Source organism: Borostomias antarcticus (assembly GCF_949987555.1).
Source record: "Borostomias antarcticus genome assembly, chromosome: 7".
NCBI classification, from domain to species: domain Eukaryota; kingdom Metazoa; phylum Chordata; class Actinopteri; order Stomiiformes; family Stomiidae; genus Borostomias; species Borostomias antarcticus.
The window spans coordinates 8,801,169-8,829,065 of NC_140240.1; the positions used below are offsets into that span (position 1 = coordinate 8,801,169).

The 27,897-nt window shown below is 48.0% G+C and overlaps 1 protein-coding gene across 1 annotated transcript in view; it reads left to right on the top strand.

Annotated features, from left to right (window-relative positions):
- arhgef10la (Rho guanine nucleotide exchange factor (GEF) 10-like a) overlaps positions 1-27,897 on the top strand; it is a gene marked incomplete at both ends in the record, with an annotated part of 137,567 nt that overhangs the window by 61,860 nt on the left and 47,810 nt on the right. Inside the window, one exon of the mRNA XM_084441320.1 lies at positions 8,166-8,287. Within this exon, the coding sequence (XP_084297446.1) occupies positions 8,166-8,287 (122 nt within the window). The remainder of the gene's footprint in view (positions 1-8,165; positions 8,288-27,897) is intronic.

The following is a 27,897-nucleotide window of genomic DNA, read 5'->3' on the forward strand; positions in this document are numbered from 1 at the left end:
CCCCACACCGCAGATATCAGGCCTAGAGGGCGACACGTTCCGAGCAACCTGCTCCAAGGGCAGAGTTAGAAACTCTCTAGTTCCTTACAAGCCTCGCCTGCTTTTTTTTCTTCTTCTTCTTTTTTTCTGCCTACAGTCTGCGGGGGCCTGTCTCTCCGCCTGTCTCTCTGTCAATCTGCCTGTCTTTCTGCCTCTGTGCCTGTCTGTCTTCCTGCCTGTCTATTTAAGCGTAATCTCTCTGTCTCTGTGTGTCTGTGTGTCTGTGTGTCTGTCTGTCTCTTTGCCTCCCTCTCTGTCTGTCTGTTTTCCTGCCGGTCTGCCTATCTGTCTTGTAAATAGGCTGCACTAATGGCATTTCTTGATTAGTTTTGACCATTCAAACTAATGGTTACATCATGCTACCCCCTGACGATCAATAACACAGAGATAAATAACTCCCTGCTCCGCCCTCCCACCCCCCCTTCCGCCTCGAGGGCCAACACAGCAATAAGACCAGTCTGCCAGCGACGTCAGACTCCCTGCTGTGCCTAGAGCAGTCTTCGAAAACACAAAACTAGCCAGGATGTCAATTACACGTTAATTGCATTACACCCACACTTTGCCTTCCCATTTAGCCAAATGTAATTACAATAAAGGAGTTTGTTGATGTAATTTCACGGATGGCCCAGTGCCTGCGAAGCCCCCTTCTATCATGGGGTGCTGTTGCAGGGCCCCCTCGAGCTCGGGGAAGGCCCCTCCGTGCACCAGTGGCCTCGATCCACCCAGCTGGAAACCTGTTTGGTCTGAAAGTGGGGGGTGGGGCTGCCGGTGCTCCCAAATTGTCCACAAATGGCTGACGAACCCCCCCCCCCCACCCTCTGCCGCCACCAAATAGCGAATTATGTTGTCATGCGTGATTTAGTAAGCGATTAGACATCACAGAGCTCATTCCCCAGGCTCGTCTCCTCTTCCCCTGGTTACATCTGTTTACACAGATAGCCGCTCTCTCCCTCAGGTGCAGTGCGCCGGCTCCCACCTCTGAATATGAATATGTTGCAGACCATATATTTCATTGTGTACTGTAGGTCCTATTGCGCTTTTACGGGCACATCAATACCATTTAATTGCTTCACACAGTAAAAAAACGACAACAACGAAGGAATCGCAATATGACGCCTCCGGTTCTTTAGGCTTGTTTGTGTCCTCTAGTTTTTTCTTGTCCGGGTATCGCTCAATATAACACTTCCCGCGAACTTCGCCGGACTTGGAAGAAAGTTTCGTTTGCAGAGACACAGTCGGAAGCGGCAGTGAGGCTTTACGTGACAGCGGATACGCGCGGAGCGGAGTAAACAACAATTTGTCACTTGGCCGCCGCATGTGGTGCAGCTCTGAGGCCTGGGACCGGAGTGAGAGAGAGAGAGGAGAGAGAACGAGAGTTGCTGGGAGAGAGAGAGTTGCTGGGGGAGAGAGAGAGAGAGAGAGAGAGAGAGAGAGAGCTGCTGGGAGAGAGAGAGCTCCGGGGCCCATTAACAACAGACTCTCCGCCACGGCAGATTGGTGCCACCCCCCCCTCCCCCTCCCGGGTGGCCCCACTGTTTCCAAAGCTTTCCAAAGCATTGGCTAATTAATGCTTGCTGATTCTGCAAATGTATTTATTTTCCGTGACCTGGTGGCTCGGGTGCTGCCAGCCGGGGTTGGGGGGCGGGGTGGGCTGGGTTGGAGGGCGGGTTGGGCTGGGTTCGGGCACGGGGTGGGCTGGGTTGGGGCACGGGGTGGGCTGGGTTGGGGGGCGGGGTGGGCTGGGTTGGGGCGGCTGCTTGGATCGGACAGGACGATCGAGGGATGGCGGACGAGAGCGGCCGCGGGCGAGAGTCACAGCACCGGAGGAGGTGGTGGCCTGGACAGGTGGGGGGGGGGGGGGGAGTAGAGAGAGAAAGAGAGGTTAAAAAGGAGGTGAGCGGCGAACAGTAGAAAGGATAATTGAGACAGGCAATCAGCCCCACCGCAGGGGGCAGGGAGGCGGCCATGGAGGCCGTTGTCTGCGGTTAGGCTGTTACCTCTAAGTGTGTCTGACTCGCCCCCCCCACCACGAGGATCAATAGATCACTCTGTAAGAGAGGGGATGCTGTGTGGCAGTCCAGACACACTCCACAACACACCCACTTCATCCACTGTGGCCAACCAGACGCTGGAGAGGCCTGCAGCTGTGTGTGTGCGTGTGTATGTGTGCGTTTGTGTGTGTATATGCGTGTGTGTGTGTGTGTGTGTTTGTGTGTGTATATGCGTGTGTGTGTGTGTCTGTGTGTGTATGCATGTGTTGAGATAAGTGCCAGCAGAGGAGAGCAGAGCAGAGTGGAGTAGGGTACAGTGGAGTGTAGGGTAGAGTAGAGAAGAGTGGAGTATGATAGAGTAGAGTAGAGGGTAGGGTAGAGTAGAGAAGAGTGGAGTATGGTAGAGTAGAGGGTAGAGTAGAGAAGAATGGAGTATGGTAGAGTAGAGTAGAGTAGAGTAGAGGGTAGGGTAGGGTAGAGTAGAGTAGAGAAGTGTGGAGTATGGTAGAGTAGAGGGTAGGGTAGGGTAGAGAAGAGTGGAGCAGAGTAGAATAGTGTAGAGATGAGTGGAGTGGAGTAGGGTAGAGTTAAGTAGAGTAGAGAAGAGCAGAGAAGAGTAGAACACAGTAGATAAAGGTTCTATCGAGGAGCGGCTGGCTGGGTTCTCCAAAGCTTTGCCGCAGTTCCTGTCAGCGGAACGTTTCACATGTATATGGTTGTTATGGCAACTGTGATCACTGAATGTGCCTAGCTCAAGCGGCATTAATATCTATCATATCACATACTGAAATTACATTAGGTATTTCTGGCTCGATGTGATTGATATGTTAAATAGATACAAATATTCTCCTTCATGAGAATGTTTTCTGGAGAATGACAGAAGAGTACCAGAACCCACAGGGAGGGTTCGGTGTAACAGCAGAATTCTCCAAGCCCCTGAAATTAATGTGAGAGACAGAGAAAGATTTTCTCAGTATCTCGGTGTACTCAAACTGGGAAAGGTGTATGCTGTGTAAACATTATCACAAATTTAATTAACAAATGTCATCCACTTGTGTGGTTCCAAGAGAAATATCAGTTGGATGTGGGTGTCTGTAATTAGTCTAGAACTTTGCCCTTTGTGTCAGAAGGTCACTCTGCAAATCAATCTTCTTCAGCCGGAAGGCTTGAAACGCCATCCTGATTTGAAAGAAGAAGAAGAATATTCTGACTGGAGCTATTAACAGTTTCTTTTCAATTACGGCCTATTGATTTGGATATACACAGCGGCTAATCAATATATTAACTGACCTGAATTCAGATGGAACTCAGTCTCAGTGCCATGCAAAATCCATAGAAGTGGGCAGGCGCTACACAGTATGCTTAGCCTACGCACCGTAGAGGGCGGAGGGTCCAAGCGCTGAATGGGAAAGGAATGATTTTTTATATCTGCCTCATCTTAGTCAACGTTTTAATTAATTCATGTGAATGGGGTCTGAAACCAGAGGTGATACATTCGCACCTCTCATATTGTATAATATGCTGTCAGAATGCTTGGAGTTCATTTCATGGGTGTTGGATGAATAGTGTTGAACATTTAGTTCCCATGTTCTAGCTCTGACCATGCTGAACCTCCCACTTCTCTCAAGGGAGGAACATTTCATAATAGCGTGCCCTTCTTTGGGTATTGAATAATTTCAGGGACTTCTGGCTTCAGGCTACACCGACATGAATGTCTTTCACTGAGTATTTGAATCAGAAATATCAGAGAAGGAACACTTGGCTGTGAAGCTCGTATTAGCTTCATTGTATTTGCAAGGGTGAGGGGTGTGTATGTGTTGATGTGTGTGTATGTGTTGATGTGTGTGTGGGTCTGCTGTGCGCTTGGAGGTGGCTGACCTGTCCGTCTTTTATTACCCTCCACCTTGGACTGGCTCTGTGCTTTTCTCTGTCTGTGGGCCCAGAAAGCACCATTATCCATCATCATTAAAACAGCATTAGGGATGAAGGCTGATGTGTGTGTGTGTGTGTGTTTGTGTGTGAGGTGAAGACCGTCCCGGCCCTCTCTCTAGTTAAAAATACTCTTCCTCTGCCATGTACTGTAAACCACCAGGACCACAACCTCAACTGACCTCCACAATCACCAGGACCACAACCTCAACTGACCTCCATAATCATCATCAAACCACCTGGACCACTAACTCAGTTATATTTTTGGCTGCATTGCATTGTTATTCACATCGTGTCTAAGGCACTTACATTGAGTCATTGTTTATTGCTTTTGATTATGTTTGTGCAGTTAAAGACGGAACAAAACATTTTACAATGTTTTTTGGAACGCTGGGACTACAGTTCCCATGATGCAAACATCCCTTGTCACTGCTACACAGAAATAGCCGATGTGCTTCCTGGCTATGTCAATAGATTAATCTGTCTTGTTCTGTCCTGCAAATTTGGTCAGATTTGTCAGACATTGGATACAATAGTAAGTGGTTAGCTAGCTAGCTAGCTAACTAGCTTGCTAATGTTAGGCAAACCAAGCTCATTCAGATCGGACTTGCCAAACAGAAAACGTCCACTAGCCGTGTTGCTAATTTTCACTATGTTCTACTCCGTTCACTTATGCTAACAACGTTGGCGATCAGAATTGTTTTATTGATCTAGTGGTCAATAAATTTGACAAGATTCAACAGGTGCACATCATTGGATTCCTCTCGGCCTACAGAATCTGGCAATGTGCTCTAATTCAAAAGCAATTAACTCAACCAAGCAACCAACATAGTGCTCTGGTCAAGTGCTCAAAAGGTGGCAGAGTACCCGGATGCGTAGTTTGCTGTAAAACAACTAAAACGTAAAATAAATAAAAAGTACCTTTGAACCCAATCAGTAGAGGGCGTAGTTTTACACTTTGGCTCCCTATAAGATTATCTTGTGAGATCAATTTTGCTCAAATAGCCTCCAGAATATAGAGGGTTTAATTTGCTATGACATGTACCCAAAGATAACAGAGTAATTTCTATTGGCAGTTTTCCCCCACATAACTGTATCTTCTTTAAACAGCTGAACAGCACAAACCTCATGGGAGAAATGCGATGCAGTCTTGCGATGACACATGCATCATCACAAAGCACCCTTATCTCCCTACCAATGCTCTCAGGGACTGTCAGTTGGCAGTTTTGCACAGACCAAGGTTACATTTAACAAAATAGTTGTATTGGGTTCCTGGGAGGAAAGTCCTTGAGTAATTATAAACATTGTGGAACATTCGACAACGGAAAGTTTGGATACTTGATTCTGATTGGCTAGCAGCCGTGGTAAAATACTCTGTAACCCACGGCTGCGACCGCATAACAATTAGTATTAATGCGCCATCAATCTCATTGACGAGGCCATTGATAAAATCAAGCGGTAGGCTTAGCCCTTTCAGTCCTGTTGTCGCATGCTCGCTCATGCCAGACTACAGTCCTTTCACCCTCTGTTCACTTCGCCGTCAAAATAAATCGGTGTCGGCCTATTTAGGAGAGGTGCTCATATTTACAAGTGTCAGATAAACATGAAACTTCACTTACCTAAGCAAAAGGGTCTATTTAAACAAATGCTGGGTTTTGAAGCCTCGGCGCTACCATTAAATAACGTATTTAGACGCGTTTTGTCTGAGTGAATAGCTGAATCCCAAATCGCGCACTTAGGCGAAAGTGCAGAGCACTCGCGGCCTTGTGGCCTTACATGCGCGTTCCCGCTAAGTCCACAAGGGCTCAGGGTAGTGCCAAAACGGAATCGCTAGGTCCACAAGTGCGCCACTGCCGCCATTTTGCGCATTTTAACCGCACTTACCGAAAGTCCGCAATTTCACGGACTTAGGAGCAGAAAATACCCACAGCCCACCGCGTCTCATGTGACACAGTGCTTGAGTGCATCCGAGTCATGATCCGAGTGCATCACACATAAATGATGACATTTGCAGATAACACAACATTTATCTTGAAATCCACATGCTGCAAACATATCCCACCCAACATAATTTTTTAATTACTATTAAATTAAAACAGACGTCAATCGGTCAATTTGCAGAGCTGAGGGGAGCGTCAGAGCAGCCTCTGCGTCGGAGGAACGCGGCAGCCAATGAAAACGAAGTGGGAGGGGCATTGAGCGAAACTGGAAGTGCTGTCCCATTTAATTCACGGCCCTGCACCCTCTGGCCCTTCCAGCTGACGTCAATTAAGTGCTCAGGCCACAAGTGCGAGGGGCCGCAAGTGCGGTTTGCGCACTCAGATTGGGATTCAGCTAATTTATTTTTCCGAGGTAGTCTTCTTCTGTGGTGGTGGCGGACTCTTTGAAGCTTCAAAACACCGCCACCACCACAGAAGAAGACTACCTCGGAAAAATAATTTCACTAGGACAGAACGCGTCTAAATAAGTTATTTAATTGTAGCGCCGAGGCTTCAAAACCCAGCAGGCTACGTAGGTAAGTGAAGTTTCATGTTTATCTGACACTTGTAAATATGAGCACCTCTCCTAAATAGGCCGACACCGATTTATTTTGACGGTGAAGTGAACGGAGGGTAAAAGGACTGTAGTCTGGCATGAGCGAGCATGCGACTACAGGACTGAAAAGGGCTACGGTAGGCTATGCTTTGCGTAGCAACCACTCGCAGCAACCTCACCTTTTTCGTATCCTATTACAAAAACGCACTCATCAGTCCGACTCCAACACTTCCACACCCCTACCAGCAAAAACGTGCTCTGGAGAACTGTTTTAATAACTGCACCATAGCTGGAAATATTCAAATAAACGTGAACAACCCGAATTATGCCTTATGGCTGATGTGAACAAGGCCAACCCAAATAGGCGAGATAGCCCATGTTGCCTGGCAACCATTTAATTCAGAACTATAGCCTATCGCAGAAGATTTTGTAAATACTAAAATGATACGAATGATCAGTAAATAAATGACTGAATGTTACTACTGAGTGTTTTTTGTGTAGTAACCTCCGCTATCGCGTCGGGCCTAACAACGCCCTGTAGCTGTGGTAAAATCCCCTGTAACCCACTGCCTCGAGTGGTCAATTGCTTGATTCTAAATGTCCTCTAGCTGCAACTATTTATAACATAACACATTAAACATGACCCTCATCATAAAGGATGGTGACATCCATGTGGTGGAGAATGAGCAGCTAATTAGCACTTACAGTACTACCGTAAGTTTGTGTTAACCTGCAGAGGACCACTGACACAACTACACTATAGTGAACAACTCTGCCCTGGTTGTCACATGAACTCCCGAGTATGCACTTTTCAAGCCAAATTAGCCTTTTCTTTTTACATCGAGATAATGTCACTTTGGAAATAGCAAGACACCTGTATTTACATGGCTCAAAGCGTTCTGAGATTCACAACACCCGGGGAGTAATTTAAATGAGCTGTTTGATTGCACACACAATTATGTTTCGGCAAATCGCGATTGACAATTACAAGATTGCCTAACGGAGGGTTGCAGGCGGTTCAGTGCGGAGCCCGGTGAGAGTGCACACCTGTTGTTGTACGGCTCGGAGATGTGTGCTGCTCCGTAGGCGTGCGGTGGACAGATTCCTTGTTTATTTACTGAAACTCAGAACTTTGCCTCCACTCAGCGCAGTGTTGAAAATGCTGTTGTTCTCATTCCAGTCTAGGCCAATTAACACTGCCTTAATCCGAGCTGAGGGCGAGAGTGTGGGCAGTAGTTACTGTACCCGGCCTCTTCTGCCTGAGGGGGGGTGTCTGTGGGTACAGATATGCATACAGAAGCTCATCAGCTAGTCAATGCCTTCACACTCCAGGACGATGTGTTTGAAACACAGGCCAGTTCACATGCTGCACTGCACGATGTGATAATACACAAATTGGACATATACAATTTTTATTTCCATGGAGTGGAATCGAATGGATTCAAATTTAAGTTCAAAGATAAGGTTTTATTTATATATTTTTAGCCACACTTGAGCAATTTGGTGTTGTTACATCTGAGAAAGCCAAATGTGCATCTGAGACAGAAAAAAAACACTGGAGCTCAGGGGAAAGAACTAAGAACTCTGGTTCTCTCTCTCTCTCTCTCTTTCTCTCTCTCTCTCTCTCTATCTCTCTCTCTCTCTCTCTCTCTCTCTCGTTCTCTCTTGAAGGAGAAGAGAATACGCCGGGCTGGTTCTGTGCAGAGGATGATGGAAAGACCATGGATCCATTCTGGTGTCCTCTCCTCGCCTGTCGTGTGCCCGTCTTCGCTACCAAAACGCCAGACAGGAAGGTGAGTTTTGTCTGGAGCTACAACACAGCTTCCTGGACGGTACTGAACCCCGCCCATATGTTCCACAGAGCGAACACAGGCGTCTTACACTTTACGAATCAGGGCTTTAGTGTAAAAGGTTTTTGTTTCTAATGCAGTTTATTGGTTCTGAGGCCTCAGTAGACATATAATTGAGTATGACTGTTATGACATGTTCATAAGCATGACTAGTGTGCATCTAAGATGCTTTTTAAAGTGTAGCCTCAGAGAGTCAGCACATCTGCTTAGTGTTGTGGAAAGTCCCTGAGACAATAACACAATGTGGTATGTTTTATGGCCACCCTAGATAGCTGTTTAGTTCCCCCTTTCCTAAGCATTTGACTCAGTACACAGAGGTGTCATGATGAAAATCCTTAAGGCCTATGGTGTTCCCCCCAATTTTCTTCGGGCCATAGGGACCATGTATTCGAACACAAGGGCAAGGGTTGTGACGTCGGACGGCAACAGCGAGGATTTTGACATCATGGTGGGAGTGTTACAAGGGGACACCCTCTCCCCCTTCCTCTTTATAATAGTCCTGGACTACACACAGAGGCAGGCAATCCAGGGAAGGGAGGAGGATCTCGGCTTCACTATAACACCTAGGAGGTCGAGAATGTATCCCGCTGTAGTCCTAACAGACCTGGGCTGAGGATCCCAGAGGCATCGTAGCGCTACGTTCATCGTAGCGCTACAATGAACGCTGTAGCTTATGATGAATGTAGCGCTACGATGCCTCTGGGAAACTCAGCCCTGGACTACGCCGACAACATCAGCCTGATATCTAACCACGTGAGGCAAGCACTAGAGCTCCTGACCAGAGTGGAAAAGGAATGTGCCAAGGTGGGTCTTGGTCTGAACGCCAAGAAAACTGAGGTTATCATCTATAACATCCTGGAACATCTGCCCCCTACTGACAGCTGAGCATACTGCTCTGAAGAAGGTTGAGCACTTCAAATACCTGGGCTCTTGAGGACCTCAAAGTGAGGAAGGTGCCAACGTGGAGAGCTCTAAACGGCATGAGCAACGTGTGGAAATCCAACCTCCCCCGTGCAACTAAGCTCCACTTCTTCGACGCCACTGTGGAGGCCATTCTCCTGTATGGCTGTGAGTGCTGGACCCTGAGCCACTCTGTGCAGAGGTCGCTGGACGGATGCTACACCAGAATGCTCTGTGCAGCACTGGACACATAAGTCATAACGCACACGTCAGTGGTGAAGATCTGTACGGAGAGAGGCCAAAGGTAAGTGGTAAGATGGCAGCAAGGAGAATGAAGCTGGCTGGGCACTGCTACAGCCACCGTGAACTTCCTGCCAGTAAGCTGGTGTTATGGGAGCCATCTCCATGGCGTGGACACAAGTCACGAGGACATCCTACATCCAACATTTGTGGACATAATCAAGATGGATGTGGGAGTGGAGACCACCGATGAGATTGCCAGGTGTATGGAGGACCGGGATAACTGGAGACAAAGATGGAGGCCTGTCTGTGGATGACCTGATGCCTAAAGGTCTCCAACCTCAGTCTCATGGACTGTATCGTCTGTTAACACTCAGCAGAAGAGAACAGCAGCCCTGCCCGCCGCAATCTACAGTATTAATGAATAAGAATGCAGGACAAGCAGATTTGCCATACTTCAGTGCAATTTAACACAGTCCGTCAATCAAGGGCTATCAAAGTGCACTCCCTGTGGCCCCCGCAAGCTAAAAATACCCTGCCCGAAGGGATGATCTCACTCCCGAGTACTGCTAGACTGCCGGAATTACCAGGTGACACCAGAACCCCGAGGTAATGCTGTCTGGAGGGAGGCGATCGATGTGGCCCCCGCTAAGACTCCGGGAGCTTCTCGTAGATCAAACGGCAAAGTCAGGTGAGAGACGGGACTAAAAGGCTTTCAGGAGTCAGTCAGAAGGTATAAAATGAGTTTGCAGGGGCTGGAGGATTATATTTCCGACTACATTTTCAGCAATAATGCGGTTACAGGCCTGCCTGGGCAAGGCGGGGGGTTGGGGGGAATGCCACATTACCATGGCCACGAGGGGAGGACGTTATAAAGTGATCATGCAATTACCTTAATGGCCGTGGGACACCCAAGCATAAATCAATGTTCAGGCATTAGATTAGGATCCCGCACACAAACTGATATTCTGGAAGTCATGTGGGTTAGGAGGGAGAGAGAGAGAGAGAGAGAGAGAGAGAGAGGGCGGGCGGGGGGGGGCCGATAGAAGAGAGGGAGGGAGCAGCCGGAACTGCAGAGTGAGAGAGAGACAGAGATGAGAGTACGAGAAACACACTTGATGAGAGTACGAGAAACACACTTGAAATATTACCACAGGCTTTTGGTGGTGGACCTTTCCCAGGGGGACCTCTAGGTTTCTCCTGCTGAAGTCTGTTCCAGACAGCCAGCCAAGGCAATTAATGTTATTTGGAGCCAACAGGACCCAGACGCCTCTGGAGGTTTTGCTCACATTCTCAGTTTCTACACAAACAAATGAGGCTCCTGAGCTTGCCAGCGGAGGGCATGGCAGCCGGGTCCGTCACCAGTGTTACTAACCGGGAGAAATGTTTCCACAAAAGAGTGCTGCATGAGTTATGACTGCCGCCTGCTTTCTTACTGTACATGTGTGTGTGGGTGTGTGTGTAGGAGGGTAGACATTTGCTGGAACCCATCAACCTAGAACTAAACTTTTGAGGTCCAGAAATAACACTAGAATGTGGAAGCAGACACCTGGGTTAAGGAGAGCGGAGCTGAATGTTTTTCTCAGGAGAAGAAGAGAGAGAGAGAGAGAACGAGAGAGAGACTCAGTCCTCCGTGCAGAGCTGTCTGTGCAGATGAACCCTGCAGCAGCCTTCTTTCTCCATATCCTCTTTCTCTCTCTCCATATCCCCCCACCTCTCACTCTCTACTCTTGTTCTATCTCTTGCCCTCTCTCCATATCCCCCCACCTCTCGCTCTCTTTCTTGCCCTCTCTCCATATCCCCCACCTCTCGCTCTCTCTCCATATCCCCCACCTCTCGCTCTCTCTCCATATCCCCCACCTCTCTCTCCATATCCTCCCTCTCTCTTGCCCTCTCCATATTCCCTCACCTCTCTCCATATCCTCCCTCTCTCTCGCCCTCTCCATATTCCCCCACCTCTCTCTCCATATCCTCCCTCTCTCTCGCCCTCTCCATATTCCCCCACCTCTCTCTCCATATCCTCTCTCTCTCTCGCCCTCTCCATGTCCCCCACCTCTCTCTCCATATCCTCTCTCTCTCTCGCCTCTCTCCATACCCCCCACCTCTCTCTCCATATCCCTCGCCTCTCTCTCTCCATATCTTCCCTCTCTCTTTCGTCCTCTCTCTTCATATCCCCTCTCTCTCCATATCCTCCCTCTCCATATCCCTCCCACCTCTCTCTCTCCCTCTCCATATCCTCCTCCTCTCTCTCGTCCTCTCTCTCCATATCAGTGGCGGCTGGTGACTCAAAAAACTGAGGAGGACAGGAGTAGGGATGGGTAGGATTTTATTGATACCGGTATAAATACCGATACTGCTTATCGGTACTGATACTTAACGATAGGCCTACTCTTATCGATACTATACACTACCACTTTGGGAGTCATACACATCTGTTGGCCTTCATTTACATAGTGGACTGTCACTGTAATATAGTGATCCTGTGTGATACTTGTCCAGTCATTGCTGGTTATTGCTACTTTTGACACATTGGCAAGCTCACCTATTATATTTCTCTTTTCAACTGCATGCTAAGCAGGTATGATGGTGTCTGATAATGTGCCTCTGGTAACTGGGGTTAGGGCTGTGGTCATCTCCCTACGGTAACAGTTAACAGTAGCTGTTAACAGTAACAGTTACTAACATCAGAAGACAGACTTAACTGTGGCTACATTACTTATGTAGCTAGCTACAGCAACCGAAAATATTTTCATTTCAGCATCTCTCACTCCCAGCCAGTCCCGTCTCCAAGGGCGGGCATTTGGGGTCCATTGGCGACACTGTACATACTTATTTATAATAACGATAATGAGCGTTATCTGCATCTTTAGCCTGGCTCATCTGCTGCTGCAGCATTGCTAGAGCTAGTCCTTCTCAGTTCTGTTGTCGCATTACGCTCGCTCTTGCCAGACAACAGTCCTTTCCAGCTCCAATCACTTCGCCGTCAAAATAAATCGGTCGGCCTATTTAGGAGAGGCACTCATATTTACAGTACAAGTGTCAGATAAACATGAAACTTCACTGACCTAAGCAAAAGGGTATATTTAAACAAATGCTGGGTTTTGAAGCCTCGGCGCTACCATTAAATAACTTATTTAGACGCGTTCTGTCCGAGTGAAGTTATTTTTCCGAGGTAGTCTTCTTCTGTGGTGGTGGCGGTGCTTTGAAGCTTCAAGGACTGTTGTCTGGCATGAGCGAGCGTAGTCCTCACCACCATAGTCTGGGACCTTTCTCGTTCGGTGTTGTTTCGCTGGTCTAGAGCGGAAGCGTGATGACGCATTGCATAATCATCCGGTCTGGACCAGAAGACGAACAGTTGTTGTAATGTTTTTACTGTAGGCTGCACATGGTGAAGTTTTGAGTAGATAACATTCGCGATGGCATCACCAGGCATCACACTGATGAAAATTGTAAAAGAAGATGCGAGGAGAACTACCGGTTAAGGAAAAATAAAGCAAGCGGATGTGGAGGCGGGCTCTACAGGCTCGAGCCGGATGATGGGGCGGGCTTAAGGCAGTGAAGTAAATAGATACCAGGCTCTCCTCCCCGAGGAGAGACTGGTGACGCGAGGCTATCACCATCAAGTCGTCACACTCTGGAATGTGATTGGACCAACGACATGTCAATATTTCAATCCTGTTCAGACAGGGCCAGAGGACAGTCCTCCGATGCGCGTCATTTTCATTGTTTTGGCCAATAATAAATTAGCAAGAAAAAATGGCATTGTTGATTTAATATAAAATAACCTGCCCTAAGGGAGGCTAGCCTCCCTTCCATAGATATCCATGGGTCCTCCAACTGCACTTTTTGTAGATGTCACTGTTGGAGCTTTAGAATTTCAACAATGGGTTTTTATTCAATCGGGAAAACCTGCTTCATGAACAGAGATAATATTAAATATTAATTATAAATAAATAAATGTATATATTTATATTTTAATCCCCCTCTTCTCTCCAAAAACTGAGGAGGAAGTTCCAAAAGAAGTGTAGCGAGAAAAACAAGCACAGAACACCTCTGGGAGGAGACCTCGCCACTTGCTCGCCCACTCCCACTCTGTTCTCCATGAGACAGAGAAAGAGAGCGAGAGGGCTGCTGGGTAAACAGCTGGCAAGCTGCTGGAGATTGCCCTTATTGCAAGTGTAGGCGTGGACTCTCGCGCACACATGCGCAAACACACACGCACACACACACATACACTGTAGGAAACCCCGCAGTGCAGATAGGGTGGAGCCCAGTGATCGAGGTCGAGGCCAGCTGCTAGTCCCCGGTAATGCGCATTTATTAACCAAAATCAAAAGTCGAATGTTCAAAAAAAGGTTCATCGGTGGCGATACAGGTTCCTCCGTCTCCCTCAGCCACGCTGTAGGGGTCCGGGGCGTTTCACCTCTGCTCACTCCTGTGGAAACAAACAAAAGTTTCAGGATCAAAACGTCATTGTGCATACAAAAATGGTCCGTCAGCCAATCGCCTCTGTGACTTACTGAGCTCTACTCCTGTTTGCCTCCCTTGCTGGGCTTTTGTGTTGTGGGAGCCGATTGCCTGCAGCCGGAGTCCCAGCAGTGGGTGATCAGGAAATCCACTGCAGCTGTGTGGCAGGGTTGCCATGGCAAATAAAAAGGGCCGGTAGATGCCTCTCACTACCTGGCTGCGCTGTCCATGGTGCTGAACCTTGGCTGCCAGGGGTGTGGTGCGCCGGCTGCGCTGTCCATGGTGCTGAACATTGGCTGCCAGGGGCGTGGTGCACCGGCTGCACTCTCCATGGTGCTGAACCTTGGCTGCCAGGGGTGTGGTGCGCTGTCTGCGCTGTCCATGGTGCTGAACGGGGCTTTGGAGCGCAAAGGTGGCTTCCTGGAGCGCTACCGTGGCAGTCTCCCGCTGACCCTCAGCGAGGTGGATGTCACAACACACACACACACACACACACACACACACACACACCCAGACACACACACAAACTCCAGCATTTATTTCCCCCACGTAGAGCAAGTCTTCTAAGCGCCAGCTGTCTTCATTAATACATCGCAACTCTGAGACCCGTGTTCGTGGAAGCTGACATCTGTCAACGATGCCGTGTCACCAGTCTTAATAAGCTGCCTATTGAACTGATCTCTTTGCGGAAGATATTCCGCATTTCTAATTTGCGGTTCAGGGCCTATTGTGAATCAGATCCAACCAGAACTTCCTGTCAAAGGAGTGCACACCCGCTCCACCTCGAAACGCTCCTCTCCTCCTCCGCCGCCTCCCTCCTTCCTCCCTTCCTCCACCGGCGTCTATCTGCACATCAAGGGGAAGTGGTTCATTTCCTCTCCCTCCACAGCCAGCCCCGTCTCCAGGCCGTCACATGGGAAGGGCTCAAGGCCAGGCTAATGGAGCGCAGGAAATGATGCCGATGATGATCTCTCTCCCGATCCCGCCATTAGAGAGGCGCGGAGATCTCACATTCAACACGGCACAGCGGGACACCCACCCGCCCCCCCTTTCCCCCCCGAGTGTGTGTGTGTGTGTGTGTGTGGGTCTCTCTCTCGCCACACCTTCCTCTCCTCGCCCCGTGGGAGCGAACTCCGGGCGAGCAGGCGGCCTGTCCCTCCGGAGGCCAGGTGTCTGGCGTCGTCACGTTCCTCTTTCTCAAAAGGTTTGCTCAGAGGAGGAGGCTTGGCTGTTCGTTTTCAATCGCCGGCCTGGGAGACTCGAGATGGAGCGTGACGTTACTCTGAACACCCTGCCGGTCTCGTCTCCCCCATGACGCTGTAAATGTTCTATAACTAGCTGTAAATGTTCTATAACTAGCTGTAAATGTTCTATAACTAGCTGTAAATGTTATAAAACTAGCTGTAAAGGCTCTATAGCTAGCTGTAAATGTTCTATAACTAGCTGTAAAGGCTCTGTAACTAGCTCTAAAGGTTCTGTAACTAGAGTCCGACCGATTAATCGGTTAACCGATATATCGGGCCGATATTCACACTTTTACAAATATCGGCTATCGGTAAAAAAAATAAAAAAAATAATTATGTATTTATTGTGCAAACTCCAAGACATGTAACAAGCACTACAAGTCAGCAGTAAATGGGAAGTTTGACAGTTTTAGCATATCAATAAGACAAAAGCAAAATCAAACACAAAAATTAACAGCGCTCAATGAACCGCGCTAAACTAACCCACCCACCCAGTTAACCAACCACCCACCCACCCGCATGTCCCAGGAGGTACAAAGCACTTTTCCTTAAATGACAAAAATAACAAAAACAAAATAAATGTACAATAACTAAGTAAAAAGTAAATAGCTAAAGGACAGAGAAATAAATAGAGGTATTGGTCAGAATTAAGTGTCTATTGAAGTTAGAGAGGTAACATAGGAGAGAAAGGGGTCCCAAATTCTGTGGAATCTTTGTAAAGATCCTCTGACCATGTGTTTGATTTGTTCTAGATGCAGAAAATACATTAAATCTTTCAACCAAGAAGTTGTGCCAGGGGGGTTAGGACTTTTCCAATGTAGCAATATATGACGTTTGGCTATGAGGGATGCGAGTGAATTTAATATTGTCCTCCACCACCAGAATATCGGCCACCAAATATTGGGATATCGGCCACAAATATCGGCCCAAAATATCGGTGTCGTATCGGTATCGGCCACTGCAACGATCCCAACGAATATCGGTGTCGTATCGGTATCGGATTGGCCTTGAAAAAAGCATATCGGTCGGACACTATCTGTAACTAGCCATCACCGACTAATACATTTCAATCACGGGGTTGCAGCTGTAAGAATAAGATAATATGTGACCGCCGCTGGTAATTTGGTCCTCAACTAGGCATTTTCATTTTTCAGTTTATTACAGATTATGAAAGTGCACATTGTAAGCTTTCAAATGAGGTCTCATACATTGAAATCTGAACATAATTGAAGAAGATATGCTTATTTGAATGCTAGTACTGCCAAATCAACTTAGCTGAGAAATCTCCCTCCAAAGTTGTCCAACATTTTCACACCTCTGACTGCCAGGTAATGGGCGTGAACAATAGCCTGGTAACCCCACCCCCAGCCACTCCCCCACTGGACGATCTGTCATTATCTGTCAGAGTGGCTGTCAACTTGGGGTATTAACTGAGAGTTGCAGCCAAGTGGGGTGCTCTCTCACTGATGACCCCACACTCTTTGAGTCAGTATTAATCTTGTGTTGTGAATGCAGTTAAGAACAATATAAGATGAAGTTCAAATTTAACGTTCTTTATTGTCACATACATGATATAAAGTACAAGCATAAGTAGTTAAGTGTACAAAAAAAGGCAACAGTCTAAGTGTTAAAGTGTACAGTCAGTTGTCTGTTTTATAGACAAGGTGCATAGTGTTCATTGTGATCAAGTGTACAACAAAGTAATAACAGTCCCCAGCTCAATACTCAAGGTAATAACAACAGTACTCAGCTCAGTATTCAATATTCTAACTATGCAGTCTGTGCAAGTGTGGGCAAGTCTGTGCAAGAGAACAAGCAACGCTTCAGTATACAAACAGGAAAAGGCTGTGGCCTTTCTCCTGCAGTGCTGTCCGTCCTGATGATCTGCAGTAATGTAAACAGCACAGATAGTATAAAGATCAGCTTACCCCAAAGCAAAGCAGAATGCTTGGCGGTGGTGTGAATCTGGAACGTCGTTCGACGCAACTCTGCGCTTGGTAGCAACTTGCTTTGCTGATACAGTCATCTCTGTATCACAGGTCATCAAGAATACAACTCTGTGTACGAACGAGTCCTGCTCTGCTGGCGTTTTAGCTGCTCTTAAAACTCTTTCCATGTCCTGGATGCCATCCCCGTCTTCTCTTTAGCAAAAGCTGTAGCATCCATGGTTAACTTGGGACTGAATGTAAACATAGCCGGCGTGTTGGGGAAGGGTGGGGGCGGAGAACCCGGAAGCAATAGCCAATAAAACCAAATCATGCTAATCGATCTGCCCGCCCCCAAACCCGACTCGAAATCAGCTAAAAACGAGCTTAGTTTGCAGACTAATTATACGTATTTCGTGAACCTAAAACTTGTCTGTTATAGTAAGTGGGTTCTTCACAACTTCAACTTTGGTAATACAAAATAAAACAAAAAACGAAAAAAAACGTTTTTTAATTTATTTTGCCCTCTAGCGCATTTCGGGGTTTGCCGAGTTGCGGACCAAATCACCAGCCGCTGTCACATATATATTTTATAGGCATAGGCTACAATTGCTTTACATGGCATGACATTATATGGCCCAATTATAGTGATAGCCTACTCGTGTAATGGTTCTGTAACTAGCTGTAAATGTTCTATAACTAGCTGCAAGGGCTCTGTAACTAGCTGCAAGGGCTCTGTAACTAGCTGTGTACATGGCCAGATTAAGACAATGTGGACCCAGGGGCTTTGACCAAGTTTAAGACCCCACCCTCAACTCATAATTTCACCCACGGTAGTATAACACCTATACACCTGTCACAGTGCCGCAGTGCTTTGCTTTTATTTTATCCAAAGTGCCTTTATTTTATCCAGACAAGGGCAGAACAGTCTGTCTGTCTGTATACTGTATAGGCCTATTTTCCATCAAATAAAATTTAGTCAGTTACATTAAATGGCATACAAGCTCTCAAAATATGCACACTTGTCAATATGAACAAGTAGGCCTACCTTCATCACACACTACACGCACACCCACGATTAACACTGCTGCATAGGCTACTCAAAATAACACCACCGGATCATAGTTCCTAAGAATTTTGTCTTTGGGACATGCAGATCCAACTGCTTTACCAAACAGACCTAAACATGGAGCATCAGCACTAGACATTCACATTCAAAGCGGTTTGTGAGAGCGATTAATTAAGAGTTTACCCACTCAACTCTTACTTCTTGCTTTTCGAGCTGAGAAGTCCACAATAACATCACTGAATTCCTACCAACCACGTCCAATATAGGTTCCATGCATGCTTACTAACATCAGCTAAAGTTATAAAATGTTATAAATAGTTATAAATACAGTAAGCACTACATTATCTAAGTCATTATGTTATTAACATTAAACACATAATAGACAATTGACTTATCCTTCAAACATCAGTTTAAAAAAAATAAATGACCCAGATCTGGCAGCAGTAGCTCCTCGGCGCCAGCTGCAGTTGTTCTTCCTGTGCGGTGCTGCGGATGTCAGGGACGGCTCAGGAGTTCAGATTCTCTCACTTTTTATTATTAATTTATTTTCCATTTTGACATCCACTAGACATAGTTTCTGCTACTAGGCGAATCGTTCAGTAGAAAGCTCGATCAGAACCTCAGATAGTTCAGCAGATCAGAAGCCGGTTTGCACCCAGAACGAAGCTGTTGCTACCGACCTTCTATACTTTACCGGTCAGCCTAAAATTTAATAGGACCATAATACTGACAGAATCAATTTCAAAATCAAAATTTTGCAGTGCAAAAAACAACTGTGCAGTAAATATTATAAAACTAGCTGTAAAGGCTCTATAGCTAGCTGTAAATGTTCTATAACTAGCTGTAAAGGCTCTGTAACTAGCTCTAAAGGTTCTGTAACTACAGTCCGACCGATTAATCGGTTAACCGATATATCGGGCCGATATTCACACTTTTACAAATATCGGCTATCGGTAAAAAAAAACATAATACTGACAGAATCAATTTCAATATCAAAATTTGGCAGTGCAAAAAACAACTGTGCAGTAAAGGTCCACCCACCTCTGGAGCTCTTGGCTTGAGCCCCGTTAGCCTGTGCGTTAAATGGGCCTGGCTATGAAGATTCTATAACTAGCTGTAAAGGTTCTATAACTGGATATAAAGGCTCTATAACTAGCTGTAAAAGCTCTATAACTAGCTGTAAAGGTTCTATAACTAGCTGTAAAGGCTCTATACAGTAACTAGCTGTAAAGGTTATATAACTAGCTGTAAAGGTTCTATAACTGTCTGTAAAGGCTATATAACTAGCTGTAAAGGCTCTATAACTAGCTGTAAAGGTCATATAACTAGCTGTAAAGGCTCTATAACTAGCTGTAAAGGTTATATAACTACTGTACAGTAGGACCCCACTCATCCGAACTTCAGAGATCCGAACCTCCCGGTCTACTGGACAGGCTTAAAAAACGTTTTCTTTTTTTTTAACCTGCTATCTGGTTACTGGTAGGATTTTCATTACAGTACTTGCATTTAAATCTGTCATAAAAACATGTACTGTATCCTACTGTGAATAAAAACAGAACTGTATGTAGACCTACATGTTGCCTGTGGTCACGTTTCATTTCTTTCTTACTCAAGTGGGAAAATGTCGAGCGCAAAACGCAAACGAGTCTGCTGCGAGAGCTGCATTCCTTGGTAGCCAGAAAGCGCGTAAGTAACCTGAAGCAGAGGAGCATCGAGTCATTTTTCGTTCCCAGTTAATGGACTTCAGGTGTTGTGAGCATGTAGATTAGCCTACTAGGCCTACTGTATTTGTTAAATAACATCCTACAGCCTAGGCCACGTTAGCCTATATCGGTTGTTTTAGAGAATTTCTTTTAGGCTGCGATAACCTAAGACACGACAACTTGTCTGTCATTTCATTTATTTATTTATTGATTATCATTTGCCCTAATTGTTCTAACGTTGGGTTGTTTTAAGCTATACCATTTTGTTCTGCGAATACAGTAGCCTATCGATGCAGCGTAGGCCTCATTTGAGAATAAAGTACTGTATTTGTTCAAAGCACGCACTCAAGTGGAAATTTGTTTATTTTATTATAGGCTACTGTAGGTCTATTATAGGCTAGGCTATATGAGTGTAGCTATTTGATTGCAATTTTGATGCAATTGATGAAGTAGGGTATTTATCGGTCTATTATGAGTCTATATGATAAGTATACCACTTATTGAATTTGGTGCATTTTAACATAAGTTTCAGTCATCCGGACATTTCAGAGATACGAACGACCTTCGGTCCCGTTGGGTTCGGATAAGTGGGGTCCTACTGTAGCTGGAAAGGTTATATAACTAGCTGTAAAGGTACTATAACTAGCTGGAAAGGTTATATAACTAGCTGGAAAGGTACTATACCTAGCTGTAAAGGTTATATAACTAGCTGGAAAGGTACTATAACTAGCTGGAAAGGCTATGTAACTAGCTGGAAAGGCTCTATAACTAGCTGGAAAGGTTATGTAACTAGCTGGAAAGGCTCTATACTGTAACTATCTGTAAAGGTCATATAACTAGCTGTAAAGGCTCTATAACTAGCTGGAAAGGTTATAACTAGCTGTAAAGGCTCTATAACTAGCTGTAAAGGTTCTGTAACTAGCTGTAAAGGCTCTATAACTAGCTGCAAAGGCTCTAGAGAGTGAGAGGCGGCGAGGGCTGCGGAGTGGAAGCTCTCATAAAACCTTCAGGGATGGCGTCATGCCTGCCGTGACGTGCAAGAATGACAAGCTGGACAAAAAGGTGTTTTGGGCTGAGCCATCTTCCCTCTCCTACTTTCTCTCTCTCTCTCCTTGTTGTTGGGATGAACAGATGATCTCCCGTGCCTCCTCTCAGATTGGGGGGAGGGGAGCCGTGCTTCCCTGCTTACACTCACACACACACACACACACACACACACATGCTGGGTTAGATCACGCAGTTTACCGGCCTAGACAGGGACTCTCAGCCCGGTTCCCAAACCCATTAGAGGAAACACGGATACCTTTCCCTCAGCCAGGTCCACTCTGCTGCAACCACATCAGACCTGGTCACCGGTTTGTGTGCGTGTGTGTGTGTGTGTGTGTGTGTGTATTGTGTGTCTATTAATTTTGCTCGCCGGCGTTTGTAGGGCATGTTGCGCACGCCCCTCCTTTCCATCTCATCCATCTTCCCCGTGATGGCGTGCTGAGGGAGCGGAGCGCAGCGAGGAAAGCAGGAAATGAGGACGGTGAGTGACGTCTCCGGCGAGCGGGGGGCGCGTTGGCGGCTCTATTTTTAGTAGCCGTTTCGGCGAGCCCGCTGATTTACCACAATGAGTAGCATTCAAAGCCGTTACAGAGAAAAGGTGGCTCAAGGCTGCCTGTATCTCTCTTTCTGTGTGTGAGCGTGCGTGTGTGTGTGTGCGACGGCGGCATGTATTTGTGTGTGCGTGCGTGGGGCAGGGAATGAGAGTGTGTTTGCATTGCACACCACAGCCGAGATGATGGGCCCATGAAATATGAGAGTGCCAAAGAGAAAGAGGGGGGGGGGGTGGGGCTTGGGGGGGCTTTCTTTGGTGCAACACCTGTCTGTTGATTTATTTTTTTATACCCCGACGTGTTTTCTTTTTTTGGGGGGGAGGGTAAAGTCATCAAGAAGACACCTTATGAATACGTGATCACCCTCCTCTCTGTTCTCAGCGAAGGTCGTTTTCCTTCCTTCTCTGAGTGGCGGATATCAGCAGCCTCCCCTCTTATTCGCCAAGAACAGACGCCGCCGCGCGGATTCAAAAGCTCTCTTCCTCCGACACAGATCTGTCGTCTCCGGCTCCTTTCTGCTCCGCTGCCGCATGCCTCTGGCAAACACAGACGCTCGAGCGAACAGCGCGCGAGTGGGGTGGGGTGGGGGGGGGGGGGGCAGCAGTGCCTGCGCCAGTTTTGGGGGAGGCGCGTCAACGACGCAGCCCCCGCGTTCCCCCGAATCTCGTCCCGGCTTTGCTTTATTAATTGTTGGAGCTGAACCTTGGAGTTGAACCTCCCCAGCACCGCGGGCTCCCAGGAGCCGGCTAATTAATTAAGAAGGAGCTATAGATTGTGCGTGTGTGTGAAGGAGAGCTCATTACAAATAGCCCTAATCTGTCACTTGTTTATTCATTCTGTTTGGCTTCCCTCCCTACCTGCTTGATGCTCGCTCCGCCGCTGTGGAAGACGGACAGGCGTAGCTCACCCCCACGTCCCCCACGTGCCCCTTCACTTCAGATGGGGGAAAGAGTCAGTCCGGGGCCCCGCGGATTACCAGGATGCAGGAGGACGCGCCTCTGCAGCCCTCCTCCCCCTCCGCCCCGGAGAATGAAAAGTCCCTCCGGTCGAGACACACCGCATCTCGACGTCGCCGTCTCCCGCTGCGCCTTCGCCCCCCGGCCGTGACAGGCGGTGGCGAGCGCCGGCACGCCGACGGTTTTCATTACCTCGCTTCAAAGAAGCGCTCGCTCCACAGGGTCGGGGGCAGGAGCCAGCTTCTCTGACGTCCGAGTGAAAACGAGCGTGCGCAACAGCTCCAGCGGCGGCGTGCGTGACAGTTCCAACAACTCTATGTGACAGTTCCGACCTTAGCCGAGGCACAGACCTCAAGTTGAGGAGAGAGCTAGAGAGAGAGAGAGAGAGGGCCACACTTTCATGTTGCTAGATCAACACGTCTTTTTCTCCGCCGCGCAACTACAGTATAGTTTCAAGGGGTTTCCGGGCCTTTTGAACTAAGAGGCTTATACGTTTCGCGACTGTCGATGCACTCAGCAGAACAGCGAGGGGGCGTCGACCTTCTCCCCCGCTCTCACATCGTGGCGTCCTCCCATGCTGAGGCGGACGTGGCGCCGCGGAGGCGAGTAGATATTATCCGAGGTGAAGTTGGCAAACATCTGAGCGAGCGCCGCAGTAGGAGCAGGTAAAGCAGTCAGCCTCAGCACGCAGAGCGGGCTACAATTAGAAACGCAGCAATTAGCTGGTGGTGGAAAATTGCACGCATCTGTGTTTAGCTTTTGATGGTGATTGATTTTCTCGGCGGTGACAAGGCTGTCACCGTGGTTATTGTTATAGCGATCGTGCGGCGCCTCGCGTGGGAGCTTCATTCCTTACATCCTTCCTCTACCGCGTGTCACCAAGAGGGGGCAGTGTGGCACTGGTGTCACCGGTGCGGGGTGGGAAGGGGGGGCTGGGAGGGCAGACAGGCAGAGCAAAGCATGACTGTGAGGTCACATCTGCAAAGGGGGCTGATCTGTTGTTGTGGCAGTTAACATACTAATTACTTGGACTCGTCCGCGCTGGAGGGCGTAGCCCGAGAGGTGGGGCCACTCCTGTCCTCTACCTCTGGCCCTGCGTTTCCGCTCACTCCGTACTTGTCAAGATAATGCCGAGACAAATTGTACGACCAGAAGCGAAACAGCAGATATTATGTCCCCGTTAAATGTTCTAATCTAGGCATCCTTCTTCTGCGGTGGCGACGCTTCAATGGAGTCTGATTTGGAAATGTGTATTGAAGTGAAAAATGGCCTCCATTCAGAGAGCAAATGAGTCCATTCTCTCCAGACTGGTTCACATTTCCTGTTGTACTCTCTCTCTCTCTCTCTCATACCATTTCATTCTCTTTCTGCCTCTCTCTCACCCTCTCTCCCTCTCTCTCTATCCCTCCCTACCCCCCCCCCCCCCTCTCTCTCTCTCTCTCTCACACACACACACACACACCCTCTCTCTCTCTTTCTCAACATTTCACTCTCTCTGCATCTCTCTCCCTCTCTCTCTCACCCTCAAATGAGTCCTTTCTGTCCCGACATGGCTCACATTTCCTGTTGTATTCACTCTCTCCATCTCTCTCTCACTCTCTCCATCATTCCTTCCCTCTCTTTCTCCCTTTCTCTCACCCCCCTTTCTCCCTCTCTCTCTATCCCTCCCACTCTCCCCCTCAGCCTCTCTCTCTCCATCTCCCTCCCTCACCCTCTCTCTCTCATTCTCACCCTCTCCCTCCCTCTCTCTCTCCCTCTCCCTATCACCCTCTTTGCTCCATCTCTCTTTATCCCTCTCTATCTCTATCCATCTCTCTCTCTCTCTCTCACCCCCCTCTCTCTCTGTCTGTTGTGTGTTTTTTTCTGTCTGTGTTCCTCTCCGCTAATGATCCTGTCAGTCTCTCCTCCACCTTGTTCCGAGATGTGGCCCACAGCCAAGTTTGGTGGAACAGTACCTCTGTGAAAATGGTTACTAGCCAAGTAGAAGAGGCTTTCTACTGTACTTTGGTTCGGCACTTAGTGTTCCTTCCAGAAGACCGCCTCTGAAGAAACAGCCTCTGAGCACATTTGTCTTGTATTGGTGTGTTTGTTTGCTGATCCTGTCTAACCTCACAAATATTGATCATTCATACAGAAGGAACATTTCATGGTGTGCTCAGGTCATGTTTTACCTAGACGCCAGCCTGGACTTCTCCCTATACACTTATTTCCCGTGGCTGCCATATTGGTAGAGTCTGACGTAATCAGGTGGGAGAATGCGGAAGTGCCCGTTGACTCCAATGTTAAAGGTGCATTATAAAAACACTTCAAGAACCAAAATAGTCATAATAACAGGCTGAAAACACTAACGGAATTACAAACTCATCATTACTAAACTCCGATTGTTTTTCACTGCCGTTGTTTTCGCGTTTGTAAATACATGGAAGTGAATGCAGCTGACGGCTCACTATGGCTCATTCACTTCCATGTATTTACAAACGCAAAAACTATGGCAGGGAAAAACAAGCAGAGTTTAGTAATCAAAACAAATGGAAAAAATGCCATCATTATAATGCATTATGACATGAATCTGTTCCGAGCGTCCGTACAACAGCCTCCATATTAAGTCGTGTACTGAATCTGTCTTAAGTGGAGCCAAGCGTGCTGGGCTGGGCTGCGCTCCAGGGGCCTGTGGGCAGCAGATTTAGACCCAGAATGGCGCTCTCCTCTCCTCCTTGATCTCGGACGGCAGCGCCTCCCTGCCAACAGCAGCGACGCGGAGCGCAGTAGCACGCCCACCTGGTGTTGACTCAGCGGGCTCTGGGCGAGCCATCGTCCTTAGTTCTCCAGCCATGTCATCTGGAGGATTATAGTTAACCCACATGCCCCCCCCGCACACACACACACACCCTGCTGGGCGCACTGTATGGTGCCGCCCGCGCCCATGGTTGTGTCAGTGTCGCAGAAGTGGCTTGTTATGTGAGTGAGCTACCCTGTACCTGTTACAGCCATCCTGATCTGGAGAGCTCACACTCTCTTTCAATCTGGATCACAGGGAATCGTTTGTGCCCGCTCATCAATCATCAAGCGTTGCCGGGGCAGGTTTAGGTGTGGCGACAGTTAGGAGCGGTTGAAGTTATCACGCGATAGGGAGATGGTCTCATCCAATCACCTGCCGAGCAGTTTTGAAAGCGCCTGCCCTTTCCCAAACAGTTTCCAACGGAGAGTTCCCAGATGGTTGTGTGAAGCAGGTTAGTCTGGTCAGGGGGTAGGGATTAGGGTTGGGGTTAGGGTTAGGGCTTGGAATTACGGTTAGGGTTAGCGGGTGGGCCCTGCTTGGATCCCTCAACAAACCTGACAGAAAGTTCTGCAGGTCTCCGGTGCTGGGGGACGAGGATCCATTCCCTGTGCCAGTCAGGTTCCATAGTGGATGTGGGTAGAGATTTCCCTGTCTGGTCTCCAGCGAACCTTGACCACTTGCATATCTCTCATTAGTCCCTGGCAGAGAGGGACAGGGCGCGACACACGGATCCTAGACCAGGGGGACAGTCATTCGCTGTCACGCTGGCCAGCTGGAGCCGCCGCCGGGGGCATGGTGTGACAGAAGCCGGGGGGCCGGGTAGAAGGGGTGACGGACGGAGCGAGAAGGGAATTTGCATGATTAGCCGGACATGACGGCGAAGCCTCGGCGAGCAGCTGTGAGGAGCGACAGACAGCGGAGGAAGAGGGAGCAGGGGCGTTTGAGTCTACGTTGAAAATGAGATGTGATATCATGTCCTGGCAAAGTCAGGCGGCGCTCGGGGCCAGAGCGGCGGTGTGCTAAACCGCCGTCCCTCCGCGTTCCCCGGCCCCGCCCACGTGGTCAGTGGGATGGCCGGAGGCGCAGGGGAACCGTTACCGCGTCGACCGGGCTGATTAAACCCCAAGAACACATCATCCCTGGCTGGGGTTTAATAATAAGCCGATAGCCGTAATGTGTAGCCCCCCCAGCTCTGACCACTCCCAGCTCCCAGCGGGCAGATCTCTGTCCTCTGTGTGTCTCTCTCTTTCTCTCACTCTTTCACTCTCACTCTGTCTCTCCGTCTCTCTTTTCATCTCTCCCTCTCTCTCTGCTGCAGGTGGTTTAATCTAATTGTCTTAAGATGACTTTGAATATCCGGAGTGTGATTCTGGGCCGCGAGAGCAGCAGGTGTTTGACACTTTGATCTGCGTCCATGGTTCAGAATCTTAAATTGACTGGGGGGGGGGGGGTTGACATCCAGTTCATCACAACAAATCAGGAGTGACACGTCTCAACTTTGATCCTGACACCCCTCCACAGGGGTGACGGAGGGAGGACATTTGGTGACAAATATCGAGCAAATACTAGTAGGCCCGCTCTCTAAATATATATGTGTGTGTGTGTGTGTGTGTATACACACGCACACACGGACCCATGCATGCACACACAGACAGACACAAGTATATATACACACACGCACTCGCACACACACACACACACACATACACACACACACACAGAGTAGTGATATATATCGACTGTCACAGTTTCTCTCTCAGCAGCAGCCCACCTCTACATTTTGTGTGCGTGTGTGTGTGTCTGTGACTGTGAGCCCATTAGGAGGAAGGGGGTTGGTGGTAACAGGACTGCCAATTGCAACCATGTATACATATTGATTGCATTGCTATGGGCTAATCCACTGAGCCTACAACAACATGCAGTCTGCGTATCACACTGAGAACATTCTTCACAGGCACACAGGTCCTATTGCTATTCTAAAACATTTTATATTGTCTTATTGTGTACAGGTAATGGAGAATTTACACATTTTGACTGGGCCCTGTTTTCTGATAAAAGCTCACACGCCAAATTTAGAAAGCCCTTGTGCTGCAGTAACTAGTGGACAAGTTTATTTGATATAGAACATTTCATACGACAGGTGTAGTTGCGCTCTGAGAAGGTAGCGTTCAGTCTGGGTAGCGTACTTCGCCCACAGCCAGTAGAGAGTGGTCAGGTTGAATGGAGATTCAGGTGGAGAGAGAGAGAGAGAGGGGGGGGGGGGTACAGAGTTAGTGAATTAGCAGTTAATAAACAGAGGACGTTTTCTATTAGTGCCCATTAGTTGGTGAGTGAGAATGCTGGTATGTGGGACCGATGGGGCACTGTGAACCAGAGAGAGAACTAGAGAGAGGAGGAGGAGGAGGAAGCGAGAGGGGGGGGGGGGGGGGGGGAGTAGCTGGCCATATTCCATCTATCTAATAGTGCCTTTATCATTGGGGCTCCTCTTGTCATTCTCCTGGTTTTGATGTTCTAGTTTTGCCATTCTAGGTTAGTCATTCTATGTTAGTCATTCTAGGTTAATCATTCTATGCTACAGTACATTCTTCCGGCCATTCAGCTCTACGGAATCCAATTTGCGCCCAGACAGCCTCCATAATCTCACATCTGTCCAAAATCCCAAAGGTGGCGAT